Genomic DNA, 14,653 nt, shown 5'->3' on the forward strand with positions numbered 1-14,653 from the left:
ATGAGATGTTAGATTTTCTGAGGCCGCCCCCAGTCTGCACACTTAAAACCACCATCAAAATACACACAAAACTCTACTGCCTAATTCTAGCCTCATCAATCAGAATTAGTACATCACAGTTTAATTTTCATAGATTATTAATGTAGTAGTTTCCATATGGCTGCTTACCTGCTACTTTATTTCAATCCTGTCAAATATATTTTAAGTATTTAATGAGTCGGTCTAATTTTCAAACTACAAATTTAATTTAAATAAAGCTCCAGGGACACCAGGACATGACAGCTTTGTAAGGAGTCAGTCATATTCCCAAACCATACATTTCCTGCATGTTGACTGTGGAACCTGAACACGTACTTTCTCTCTTGTAATCATACATAAACTCCATGAAGTCTTTCTTTTTGAAGTTTGAGTCTCAGGAAGATGAGAAATTACTTCAAGCAACTGAGAAGTTTCAAGCTGAATGTGCCTTAAAGTTTCCAAATCGTCAGTGCCTTACAACAGTAATTGATATAAGCGGAAAAACTGTTTTTATCACACGTTATCTCAAACCTTTAAACCCTCCTCAGGAGCTCCTTAATGTCTACCCCAATAATCTACAGGCAACTGCAGTAAGTATTTCATAGTCAATAAGTGCTGTGCTAAAACTGTTTTCACATTTCAATATATTGCCATTTTAATTACCATATTTCATAGTGCTTAAGATGTTAACTATATCGAGATCATTAATGACAAAAGTAATGATTAAAACATTTTTATTAACATGAGGTTTTCTTCCTTTAGAAAAGTCTGAAGGCAGCCGGGCAGTGGCTCATGCCTGTAATCCCAGCACTTTGGGAGGCCAAGGCGGGCAGATGACTTGAGGCCAGGAGTTTGACACTAGCCTGGCCAACATGGCGAAACCCCATCTCTACTGGAAATACAAAAATTAGCCTGGTGTGGTGGTGCATGCCTGTAGTCCCAGCTACTCGGGAGGCTGAGGCCTAAGAATAGCTTGAACCTGGGAGGCAGAGGTTTCAGTGAGCCAAAATTGTGTCATTGCACTCTAGCCTGGGTGACAGAGCAAGACTCTGTCTCAAAAAAAAAAAAAAAAAAAAAAAAAAAAAAAAAAAGTCTAAAGGTACCAGGGATGACAGTTTCCATATGTTGGAAAATTAACATATGGAAAATGCTTTACACTTCCAAAATGTATTACATAAACATGTTTTCATTATGTATTCTCAATCACTTTGTTAGGATTTGAACTGATGCCTCTGACTTCAGAAGTTATACACATTCAACTGTACTAAGATAACTATCCAGTATTACGCCTTATGCTATATGCATCACTGAGTTCAAATTAAGCAAAAATTATTTCAAATATTTAAGTATTTTCAGCATTTAGACCATCATTCCAAAGTACTTCCACACTGGGCCATTAAATATGTATGCACCATTCTCTGGCTTCAGAGCACCATACCCATCACAAACTTGTGTGAATCAGAAGGCAATATGTTAACCAGGCTAATTTTACGTGGATACCATAACCCATAACTGCCTTTGGAGAGTGGATAATATAGGAAGTTATTGCTACTAATAGTCACTAATATACTAATTTAGAAACAAGGTAATGATATATCTTTTTGTAGATATAGATGTATCAAAAAACCCCACTTTGTGTTCTACATTTCATTTGCTTTTTATATTACTCAATTTTTATAGAAAACAATAATAGGGACTTCTATTCTACCTAGCATAGTAGATGTACAGAAAATTTCTCCCAGTAGAGAACACTTAAGAGTGATGAATAAAATATCTAATAAGTCATGGCTGAAATGAAAGTAAAGTGATAGGGAAAATATAAGAGACAAGAAATAAGAAAGGAAGATTCTACAATGATGAAAGCTTGAAATAGTGTTTTCTCTCAGGTCATCTGATAATTCCTAATGACTATAGCTGGGTTTCAATGACCACAAGGCTGTGGGAGACAGGGATAATGCATGGGGCTACAGCAGCCTGGAAGACTGAATTAGAGACTCAAATGCAGAGTTGGGACTCTTCAGGATAATACCATCAATGGATAAACTAGGAAATGCCCTGTCTAAAGAAGGAACACTGCCTGTCTCAGTCTTGACTTTGGATGGAAGAGAAAAAAAGAAAATTTTCTAACCCCTACTCTGTATTTACTCACATTTGAGACTGGAATTTATACTACCTGTATAACCCAAAAAAACTTCAACTGAAAATCTAGTTGAAAGTATTTCCTGTTGGTAATGCCCCTAGATCCCTGTTGAAAGCAAACATAAATACCACAAATATTCCTAGAAGAATGCCCTTCTAACTCAGCCTCAAAAAAATTCCACAGAAAAAAATTCCAAGCAACATGAACATACAATGAAAGATCATCAATGAAGAAGTAAGTCACCATAAAGAAGGTAAGAGTTCATTCACAAAAACAACAAACTGAAGAATCAAGCCATAGTAACTCCAGACAGAAGAATTATTGGATGTAAAATATAAAATAGACATGTTTAATATATTTAAGAAATTTGGGGAATTTAAAGTATAATTAAAAAACAATAGAGCATTGGAATTGACAGGCAGATTTTTTAAAGTACCAAGTGGAACTTACAACAATAAAAGATATAATAGTTAAAATTAGAAATTAAACAGGTTAAACAAAACATTGAATACAGTTAAATAAGAGGTAAATTACATACAGTTAAATATAAAGAGAATTATTGAACTAGAATACACAAGCAAAGAAATTATTTGGAATACAGCACACAGAATCTAAACCCAAATTAAGTAGAAGGGAAGAAATAATAAAAATAAGAGCAGAAATAAACAAAATAAAGACTTAAAAATGCAAAAGATCAATGCAACAAAGAGCTGATTTTTAGAAAAGATAAACAAAATCAACAAACCTTTAGCTGGAATAAGAAAAAAGAGAGATGACTTAAATAAAATCAGAAATAAAAAAGGAGACACTGCAACTGATACCACAGAAATGCAAAGGATTATAAGAGACTGATTTGAACAACTATGAACCAAATTATAAAACTTGGAAGAAACAAATAAATTCATGAACATATACAACTTACCAAGACTGAATCATGAAGAAATATACCTGAACAGAACAATAACAAGTAATGAGATTGAAGCTGTAATGAAAAGTCTCCTACCAAAGAAAAGCCTAGGACCTGATGGTTTCACTGCTAAATTCCACCAAATATTTAAATAAGGACTAACATCAATTCTGCTCAAACTATTCCAAAAAAAATTAAAGAAGAGGGAACTCTGTTAAAGTCATTTGATGGGCCAGCATTATCCTGATACCAAAACCAGAGGCATAACAACAGTAAAACTACAGGCCTATATTCTAGGATAAACATAGCTCTAAAAATCCTCAACAAAATATTGCCAAACAAAATTCAATAACATATTTTAAAAAATGCAACATGGTCAAGTGGGACTCATTCCAGGGATACAAGGATGAGTGTGATATATCACATTTACAGAATCAAGGACAAAAACCACTTGATCATTTCAACAGATGGTGAAAAAGAATTCAATGGAATTCAACATCCCTCATGATAAAAACTCAATGAATTGGGTATAGAAGGAACATATTTCAACACAATAAAGGTCATAAATGACAAACCCACAGCTAACATCATACTGAACAGTGAAAAGTTGAAAAGTTTTCCTCTAAGATCAGGAACAAGACAAAGATGCCCACTTTCTCCAACTCTATTCAACATAGTATTGAAAGTTCTAGCTAGAGCAATTAGGCAAAAGAAATAAATAAAGGGCATCCAGATTTGAAAGGAGGAAGTCAAGTTGTTCTCATCTGCAGGTGACATGATCATAAATTTAGAAAACCCTAAAGACCCCATCAAGAAACTGTTAGAACTAATAAATAAGTTTAGTAAAGTTGCAGGAAACAAAATCAACATAGAAAATTTAGTAGTGTTTCTATAAACCAATAATAAACTAGCTTAAAAAATCAAGAAGCAATCCCATATACAATAGCTACAAAAATTTATAAGATACCTAGGGATAAACTTAACCAATGAGGTGAAAGATCTCTGCAATGAAAATTACAAACACTGGGCTCAGCGTGGTGGCTCACGCCTGTAATCCCAGCACTTTGGGAGGCCGAGACGGGCAGATCACGAGGTCAGGAGATCTAGACCATCCTGGGCTAATACGGTGTAACCCCGTCTCTACTGAAAATACAAAAAAAGTTAGCCAGGCGTGGTGGCGGGCACCTGTAGTCCCAGCTACTCGGGAGGCTGAGGCAGGAGAATGGCGTGAACCTGGGAGGCGGAGCTTGCAGTGAGCCAGGATCGTGCCACTACACTCCAGCCTGGGTGACAGAGCGAGACTCCATCTCAAAAAAAAAAAAAAAAAAAAGAAAAGAAAAGAAAATTACAAACACTGATGAAAGAAATTGAGGAAGGCACAAATAAATGGAAAGATATCCTGTGTTCATGGATTGGAAGAATTAATATTGTTAATATATCCATATTACCCAAAGCAATCTACAGATTCAATGCACTATCAAAATACCAAGACATTCTTCACAGAAATAGAAAAAAAAAAAATCTTAAAATTCATATGGAAATAAGAAAAGATCCCAAATAGCCAAAGTAACCTTGAGTAAAAAGAACAAAGAACTGGAAGTATCACACTACCTGTCTTCAAAATATACTACTGTAGTAACTAAAACAGCATGGCTCTGGTCTAAAAACCCACATAGACCAATGGAAGAGGATAGCAAACCCAGAAATAAGTCCATGCATTTACAGCCAACTGATTTTTGACTAAGGCACCAAGAACACACATTGGGAAAAAGGACAGTCTGGTCAATAAATGGTGCTGGAAAAATGACATCCACAGGCAGAAAAATAAAACTAGAGCCCCCATCACTCACCATATACAAAAATCAACTCTGAAAGGATTAATGAATTAAATGTAAGAACTGAAACTATGAAACTATTAAAAGACAATACAAGGGAAGTACTTCATGAAATTTGGAGGGGATTTTGTTTAATAAGACCTCAAAAGCACAGGCAACAAAAGCAAAAACAGACAAATGAGATTACATCAATCTAAAAAGCTTCTGCACAGCAAAGGAAACAATCAATAGAGTCAAGAGACAACCTACACAGAATAGGAGATAGTATTTGCAAGCTGTGTCTAACAAGGGGTTAAAATCTAGAATACGTAAGGAACTCAAACAACTCAATAGCAGAAAACCCCAAATAGTTTGATTTAAAAATTAGCAAAGGAGCTGAATTGGTATTTCTCAAAAGAAGACAAATGTCCAACAAACAAATGAAAAAATGTTCAACATCACTAATCATCAGAGAAATGCAAATCAAAACCATGAGACACCACCTCACTCCAGTTAAAATGGCTCTTTTCAGAAAGACAAAAAATGACAAATGCTGGCAAGGGTCTGAAGAAAGAGGAACTCTTATACACAGTTGGTAGGAATGTAAATTAATACAGCCAATATTGAAAAACAGTACAGAGGGTCCTCACAAATTAAAATCAGAACTACAATGTGATCTGGCAATCCCATTACTAGGTATATATCCAAAGGAAATGAAATCAGTATATCAAAGAAGTATCTGCACTCACACGTGTATTGCAGTGCTATTCACAATAGCCAAGATATGGAATCAAGAAAAGTACCCATCTATGGATGAATGAATAAAGAAAATGTGGTATATATACACAATGGAATGCCAATCAACCACAAAACAGAATGAAATTCTGTCATTTGCGACAACATGGGTGAAGCTGGTGGGCATGTTAAGTGAAATAAGCCAGGACAGAAGGGCAGAGACAATATGATCTCATGCATATGTGGAAACTAAAAGTTTATCTCAAAGTAGAGAGTAGAATAGTGTTTACTAGAGGCTGGGGAGGGAAGGCAGGAGTGCAGATGGAGAAAGGCTGTTCAACAGGTACAAAGTTACAGTTAGGAAGAATGAGTTCTAGTGTTCTATTACACAGTATGATGAATACAGTTAATAATAATGTATATTTCCAGCTAACTAGAAGGGAGGATTTTGAATATTATCACCACAAAGAAATGATAAATGTTTAAAGTGATGGATATGCCAATTACCCTGATTTCAACATTATACAATGTGTAAATGCACTGAAACCTCACACTGTTTTGGTTCCCAAGTACTACTGGGAACCACATGTCTTGGTTCCCAAGTACTATTACCCTCTCAACCAGGGCTCCTTAGAGAAATGACTGCTTTGAAGACTGGGCCAAGTGAAAATTCAAGATGATTCTAGAAAGTCTTTTTATATCAGAAAGTAAAGTAGTGCGAAATGAAAGAAAATAAAAAAAGACTTGTCAAAGGGACACAGTTTCTTCATCTGTAAAGAATGGGTAATAACAATAACCTTCCATATAGGATGTTTGGTGAGGATGGAGATGATATTAATACAATATTTAGTGAGCATTAGTTTCATTTTGTACATGTAAATGTTTGTAATATTTGAGATTTAAGAAATGAGGTAGGGGATGCAGCATTCTGTTCTATTAGAAATTATGTTTGTAAAGCTCATTTTGATTATACAGGAACTGGTGGCTCGATATGTGTCCTTGATTCCCTTCTTGCCTGACACTGTCTCATTTGGTGGTATCTGTGACCTCTGGAGCACATCTGATGTAAGTAGTTCTTCTTCACAGATTTAGTAACTTGAGCTGACTTAATGAAATATTAGCTAACTGACTTGCATAATTTTAAATTGCAACATTCATTAGCCATAAAAATCTAATTGGCTGTTTAGTAATATGAGCTAAATTTTGAAGTATTTTTTCTTCCTGGTTCAATTTTCTCAAGGTTCAGAAGTTAACAAAAAATTAATTACACAAAAAATTTAAAAGTAACACTTCAGATGTCTTAATGCTGATTTACCCTCCCAGTATTACTGTAAAACTTCTTGGTTTTGTTTATGAAAAATACCAAAATTACATTCTATATTATAATTAGAAATGATATATTCCTTAATTTGTGGGCTTTGTAAGGCATGGCAAATTATTATTTATTCAGTATGTACTTCTTGGTCACTTACCACATACCAGATGCTGTACTAAATTCTGGCTATAAATGAAATAAACATAGTCTCTGCCCTCATGGAATTTACAATCTATGTATGCTGCATAATCTCTCAAATACATCATAGGTAGTATGAAACAAGCATATATTATCACAGGTATTAATTCTACTTCTGGATCTCATGTTGTACTGCTTTTGCATAAAACTGAACTGTATTATACAACTTCCTTTGAAGTATAGCCCTAAATTGAAGAAATTTAAGTGCACTTTAAATTTTTTGTTCCCCAATACATTTTGGCAACATAAATGTTGACAATTTTAGAGATAAAATTTCTACAACTTTGAGACATCTATAAGAAGTTACTGAAAGACTAGAATTTGTGTACTCTAGAGCAGCAGTCCCCTTTTGGCATCAGGGACTAGTTTTGTAGAATACAATTTTTCCACGGATCAGTCAGAGGTGGAGTCAGGGATGGTTTTGGAATGAAACTGTTTCACCTCAGATCATCAGGCATTAGATTCTCATAAGGACTGCACGACCTGGATTCCTTGGATGTGCAATTCATAATAGGGTTTGCACTCCTATGAGAATCTAATGCCCCCACTGATGTGACAAGAGGCAGAGCTCACGTGGTAATGCTTGTTCACCTGCTACTCACCTCCTGCTGTGCAGCCTAGTTCCTAACAGGCCACAGACTGGCACTAGTCCACAGCTGGGGGGCTGGTGACCCTTGCTCTAGAGCTAGACTGGCTTTACTACTTCCTAAGTGTTACCTTATTAATCTGTACCTCAACTTGCTCATCTGTAAAATATGCAAATTGTTCTAGAATTAAATAAGTTTAATGAAGTAATGTGCTTTAAAGATCGTTTAGCACATGAACTATATATACATTAAAAATAAAAACAAAACTTTGAAATTTTTCTCCCCGACCCTACCACAATCATAGTGAGTATTGATTCTAGAAATCCACATCATCAATGTCAGAGAAAACACCATGCCCACTAAAAGTGGTTTCTTAAAAAAATGAATTATCAACATAGTATCAAAATTTGGGGCAAGATTATAGGTCTTACACTTCAAGACACTAACCTCTACTATGACATATTAGAATCCTGCACAACCAATCCAGAATAAAGCATTGAGTCATACAACATAACTTTTTTTTCTTTTTGTCAGCAATTTCTTGATCTCCTGGCAGGGGATGAAGAAGAACATGCAGTACTATTGTGTAATTACTTTCTGTCTCTGGGTAAGAAGGCCTGGCTGTTGATGGGCAATGCTATTCCTGAGGTAAGACCACATAGGCTGCCTTTAACAGAGGAGTATAGTTGTCTAATCGAGTTGTGTGTTCCAGATCACACACAGGACATATTTTCATAACGATCCTTTGGGTTGCTAGGAAAGTGGCCCACAGATGCCATAACAGGCAGAGAGAACTACCAGTGATAAGACATGAAATGGTTTTCAGTGGTCCTCAGGGCCCCATGCAACACTTCAGATTATTTTTTGGCAAACCCGAACCCTTTACCATCCAAAGCCCCCACCTAGCTCTGTCCTTTTAGTATGGGCCTCTTCCCAGCCATGTTCCCAAGAATTCAGATTCCCTTAATGATGTGGTAGTCTTCATGCTTTGCAATGAAGAGGATCCAAAGGAGTGTGTGTGGTAAGGTTAGAGATCTCTCCTTTCATGCCTACTGCTTCTATAGGTATCTGCTGCTAGCCTGGCATGCAAAGGGGAATAAGCCAGATAAGGAGGAATGAAAAGAATGTTAGCAGCTTTATTTTTATATTAACATTGTTATTTTTATTAGATTGGAGACTATTAGAATTTTTCCCTAGCCCACTACAAATATCCCTACATTTGTGATACAAATAGGTAAGTTTAGAAAATTCACATACATTAGAGCAGTTTATCCAAAGAGGCCACAAGGCTCTAGGAATCCTTGGAAATTCGATAGCATGAGTTGCTGCAAGGCAGGTAATAAAGTAGTATCATATTCATATTCAAATTCATTCTCCATCATTATCTCCCAGATAGTCTGGTCCCAATAAAAGAACACTGGGCTTGGAAGTTATGAGGCTGAAGTTCAAGGTTCTGTGCCCACTCCTCATTAGCTGTGTGACACTAAGTAGGTCACTCCACAACTCTGGGTTTTATAGAAAAGTGGGATAATTTCTGCCCCGTCTTCCCCAGAAAACTGTTGTGAGCATCAAGTGAAATCATACAGGGGGAATAAATGATAATAATAATAAATAAATAATAATTTAAATAAATAATAAAAAAGTCTCATTGTAAAAATAGAATCTAACAATACGTAAGTATTCTGTGTAAAAAGTAGAAGTCCCTTGTCAGAAGATCCAGAATACCTTGACAAGGGACTTCTACTTCCCCAACCCCCAATTCCACTCCCCTCCCCAGGTACAGTCATTCTTAATTGTTTGGTACATATCCTTCCAAATCTACTATGCATTTACATAGTTACAAATGTTTATCAAATGTAAATTACTATATTAGAAATAGAAATATTTCTATTCAAACATAATCAGCCTTCTATAGACTTAAATGGCAGTCTTACTGACTCTAAGAAGAAAACGCCAGTGACTGCTTATTTCCACTAATAATAGTTCTTCAGCCAATCTTAAGATATACTGGTTGAGTAAGATGATGACTGTCCTTTTTTGGTCATTGTACTAGTATCAGATGCAAGAATTTTGCAAAACTAAGCATTCGACTTTACTTTTTAAATTCAGCATAACCTAGAACTTCAAAGTAGTTTTCACCATTAACCATGAAATTTCAGAAATTAAGGGTCCAAGTAAAATAATGAATTGTCTGTGCAAACTACTATTGGCCTTCACTGCATAAATAGTTGAAAACTAGTTTTAATGGCCATCTTCTTTCAGGGTCCAACTGCCTATGTGCTAACTTGGGAGCAAGGTCGTTATTTAATATGGAATCCCTGCAGTGGACATTTTTATGGACAATTTGATACATTCTGTCCCTTGAAAAATGTGGGCTGTTTAATAGGTCCTGACAATGTAAGTATTAACATTTCTTCTTAAATATGGTTAGCTGTCGTTCCTTTTAAATAACTGACCTATTGATTTAAATATTTTATGTAACCAAAATATTTATATAAATGAATATATATATATATACACATATATATATACCAGTTAAAGAAATGCAGTGTCAAGCACAGTGGCAGAACTGTGCTAAATACAACTTTTGGTTCAATTAGTCACCTGACCTGCCCGAGAAGCAGAATAACAAAGGAATACAGGATTTAGATTCAGAGGACCTGAGTTTGTGTCCTGGGTCTGTCCTTAGTTTTCTCATCCAAAATAGAGTTTACAATTTCTAATTCATAGTGTTTTAAGAACTGAGGCAAATTTGTCACTGGAACAGATTGGGTTTCTCTGTCTCTTTCTCTCTTTCTTTTTTCAAAGGAGATTCCCAGGTCTCACCTGGCCTGCAATATCCCCAGGTAATTCTAGTTGAGCCAGTTTTGAGGGCTGCGTGATTTTATTGTGAAGGGTACTAAATAAAGTAGTGGTTAAAAATATAAGTTATAGAGCTGGGCGCTGTGGCTCATGCCTGTAATCCCAGCACTTTGGGAGGCCAAGGTGGGTGGATCACCTAAGGTCAGGAGTTCGAGACCAGCCTGGCCAACATGGCGAAACCCCGTCTCTACTGAAAATACAAAAATTAGCTGGGCATGATGGTGTGACTCTGTAATCCCAGCTACTTGGGAGGCTGAGGCAGGAGAATTGCTTGAACCCAGGAGGCGGAGGTTGCAATGAGCTGAGATGGAGTCACTGCATTCCATCCTGGGCAACAGAGCAAGACTCCATCTCAAAGAAAAATGAGTTATGCGATCAGACTGCCTCAGTTTAAACTCCAATTTTATCATTTACTAGTTGTGTGGGCTTGGGAAAGTCAATCTCTCACAGCTTCAGCTTCTTCGCTGGTAAAATGGAGGTAACAGTAAAGTCATTACTTTAGAAATGTAAAGTCACTACTTTATAGAGTAGTTGTGAGAAGTGAATGAGATTATTAATGTTAAGCACCTAACAGAGTAACAACTCTTTAATTATTTTTTTAATTATTATTTTTCTTTTGAGATAGTTTCACTCTGTCGCCTAGGCTGGAGTCCAGTGGTGCCATCTCAGCTCACTGCAATCTCCACATCCTGCGTTCATGCGATTCTCCTACCTCAGCCTCCCAAGTAGCTGGGATCACAGGCACGTGCCAACTTGCCTGGCTAATTTAGTAAGAGATGAGGTCTCACCATATTGACCAGGCTCATCTCCAACTCCTGGCCTCAAGTGATCCACCTGCCTTAGCCTCCCGAAGTGCTGGGATTACAGGCGCGAGCCACCACACCCAGCAAATTATTGAATGATTGTTTTTATGTGCTTCTGTCTATAAAAACTGTTTGCACATGCATCCCCAACATGCATATTTTTATGAATTATATATATTTTCGTATCAATATACCAAAAACTACTTTAAACATGAAATCTATTTTTTTTCTTCCCATCCTCCTGGGGTATGCACCCTTCTCTGAAGACCATCAGTCTATTTTTTTTTTTTTTTTTTTTTTTTTTTTTGAGACGGACTTTCACTCTTGTTGCCCAGGCTGGAGTGCAACGGAGCGATCTCGGCTCAACGCAACCTCCGTCTCTCGGGTTCAAGCAATTCTCCTGCCTCAGCCTTCTGAGTAGCTGGGATTACAGGCATGCACCACCACACCCAGCTAATTTTGTATTTTTAGTAGAGACGGGGTTTCTCCACGTTGGTCAGACTGGTCTTGAGCTCCTGACCTCAGGTGATCTGCCCGCCTCAGCCTCCCAAAGCGCTGGGATTACAGGCGTGAGCCACCGTGCCCAGCCCCATCAACCTATTTTTTTTAAGCGTTACTGCTAAAATTAGAGATAATATATGCCAAGCACGCAGCAAAATATCTGTCCTTCATGTGTTCAGCAAATAGCAACTACAGCACTATTAATTACATATGTAAAGAGCACTGTGGAACACCATTCTCATGTTATTATTTTTAATAAAAGTCATTATAATGAAAAGTGATCTGCTAAGCCTCATCTACATTTAGAGGATCATTTTAAGGTCATTAGTAATCAAGCAGGGTTAACAGGCACTGAAAAAGCCTTCAAATAACTCTGTTATCTGTCAAAATTATTACCAGCTCTCAAAACAATTACTATATGGTTGACTAATTCTCATAATGCTAAGGTTTTGTGAGGAAGAAAGAACATTCTTTTCTCCTCTTCTCTGAGATGGGTAATAGTAGCTTATGATGTTGTGCATCCCCCATTGTAGCTCTTCTAAACCTGCTCTAAGCCTTGGCCACTCAGCAGAGGACCGCCTCCTGGCTTTGTTGTCCTGGCACTCTGAAACCTCAACTGCCCTCTACTCCACCACACAACTTCTTTGGATGTCAGTCTTTCTCCTCCTGTCATTCCTTTTCCAAGGAATAAGTCTCTTCCCTTTCCACTGTGCTTGTTTCCATTCCCATTCCATGCTCCACTATTCCATCCAACTAGCTCCTCTATTTTTTCTCTCTCCTTCTCTATCTATTGATACGCTCAGGGGTCCAACAATTCTAAAATACCCTTTTCCCAACCTGGCTATACACCTAAAACTACATTGCCTTTCTTCCCTTTCCTCCCCAAGTTCTTCAAATACTAGTTATATCTCTTGCTTTCACGTTATAAGCACACTCAGACCTTAACCTACTGTAATCTAGCTCTTCCTTCCTGACCATACTGCAGAAATTAAACTCTGAGAAGCACCATTGTCTTGCTAATGAATAAATAAATCCAATGGCTGCTTCTCATTTTCACTCCTCTCCTTTTCTGTCATTTAACATAAAAATCACAACTAATGTTCTTCATGAAAAAACACTTTCCCCCTCCGTAGTTTACTGATAAAGGACAGTTTGCTCTTCATTACTCTCCAGTTGTTTCTTATGTTTCTTTCAATGGCTCTTCTTCCCACCCCTTAAAAATAGAAGTTCCTCAAGATTCTATATTTAGATTCTTCTAGGACCACACCTATTATTATTAATTGTGGCTCTATCTAGTTTATCCTGGTAGAGAAGTGATAAATCTGTAACCAGCCCCAGAACCTTTGTCTTGAATTTTCAGCTGTTTGCTAGACACCCAGGTGCCTTATCAAAATCTCACACAGCACATGCAAAACTCAAATCATTTTCCCCCAAACCAGCTCCCCTTCCTGGCTTCCTATTTCTATCATTATCACTTATCCTGATTCAAACCCTCGATTTATTCTTGATTTTCCCTCTCCCTTACTTCATTCTACTTCAATCCTAATTATAGAGGCCAAATCATATAGATGCTATCTCTGCTATTTCCCAGGTCATGCCATTATTGTTTTGCCCTACATTTCTATAAATGACTAACTAAACAGTATCCCCAGTTGAGTTCACTTTTTGATACACGGATACCTGATTAAGCTTTCATCACTTTCTGGCTCAGAAAGTACTAGGGGAACTTCACTGCATACAGATTTAAGAGTAAACTTTCCACCTTGGATCTCAAAGCCCTATGTATGCAGTGCAATTTCCCACTACTTTTCTGAACATTCTCTACTCTATAGCCAAATTGTAGTTCTTAAAGATCTTGTCTTAAGCCAATTTTCTGATTTGGATTCCAAGTCAAGGCCTCCTACCTTACTGGCTTCTGCTTCTCTATATCCTTTGCTACTTTTTCTGTATTCTCCAAATTTGAAACATTAGAGATCCTCAAAGTTCATCAAACCTCTTTTGTACCTATACTTCCTCCCAGGGAATACCACATACATGCCGATGATTCCCAAGTTTATATCTCCAGCTCACCTAGCTCCCCTGAACTTCAGACTCAAATATCCAATCACCTACTCAACATCCTCATTTGGATGTGAGAGAGACATCTCAAACTTAAGATGCCCAAACTCCTGATTCCCCTTTGCAGTCTTTCCCATCTCGATAAATGTCAATTTCATCAGTCGGTTTTTTGGCCAAAATCCTTGGAGTCATCTGTGATTCCTCTCTCTCCTATATCCAAACCAAATCCTACTGGTTCCACCTTCACAGTATACCCAGCGTCCAACCACATCTCTCCACTTTTACTGCTAGCATGTTCGTTCAAGTCACTGTAGCTCTCACCCAGATTATTCAAAATAAGTGTCCTAACTGAAGGTTTCACCATTTATTTAACCCTACCTTCTTTTGTCTAGTCTCAAAACAGCACAGAAAATTCCTGTCAAAATAAAAGGCAAATTGTCACTCCTCTACCCAAATACTCCAGTGACTTCCTATCTCACTTAAGAGTCAAAGCCTAAATCTTCAAAATGGCCTACGGGACCTCCATGATCTGATACCCACCCTACCCACCTCTCTCCCCCTTCCTCTGATAATGTCACCTCTTACTTGCTCTCTCCAGCTTGCTTATTCTTTAAAACTACTTCATATTCCTTGCTGTTCCTCAAACATAACAAAGCACACTTTACATTTGTTGTTTCCTAGGCATAAATGACCACTGCCCCCTTACTGGATATCA

At 37.2% G+C, this 14,653-nt stretch overlaps 1 protein-coding gene across 13 annotated transcripts in view; it reads left to right on the top strand.

The window, feature by feature from the left end:
• The window catches only part of CC2D2A (coiled-coil and C2 domain containing 2A), a 142,128-nt gene that overhangs the window by 120,148 nt on the left and 7,327 nt on the right, over positions 1-14,653 (top strand). For 12 of the 13 annotated variants that reach the window (XM_009447370.5, XM_063808637.1, XM_063808638.1 and 9 more), the window contains 4 exons: positions 405-608; positions 6,590-6,679; positions 8,249-8,362; positions 9,977-10,111. In XM_009447370.5, coding sequence (XP_009445645.3) covers positions 405-608; positions 6,590-6,679; positions 8,249-8,362; positions 9,977-10,111 — 543 coding nt within the window. Of the gene's footprint in view, positions 1-404; positions 609-6,589; positions 6,680-8,248; positions 8,363-9,976; positions 10,112-11,201; positions 11,305-14,653 lie in introns of those variants that run through there. The other variant, XM_009447373.5, reaches the window with a different exon arrangement.

The sequence above is a fragment of the Pan troglodytes genome, chromosome 3 (genome assembly GCF_028858775.2).
Source record: "Pan troglodytes isolate AG18354 chromosome 3, NHGRI_mPanTro3-v2.0_pri, whole genome shotgun sequence".
Taxonomy (NCBI): Eukaryota; Metazoa; Chordata; class Mammalia; order Primates; family Hominidae; genus Pan; species Pan troglodytes.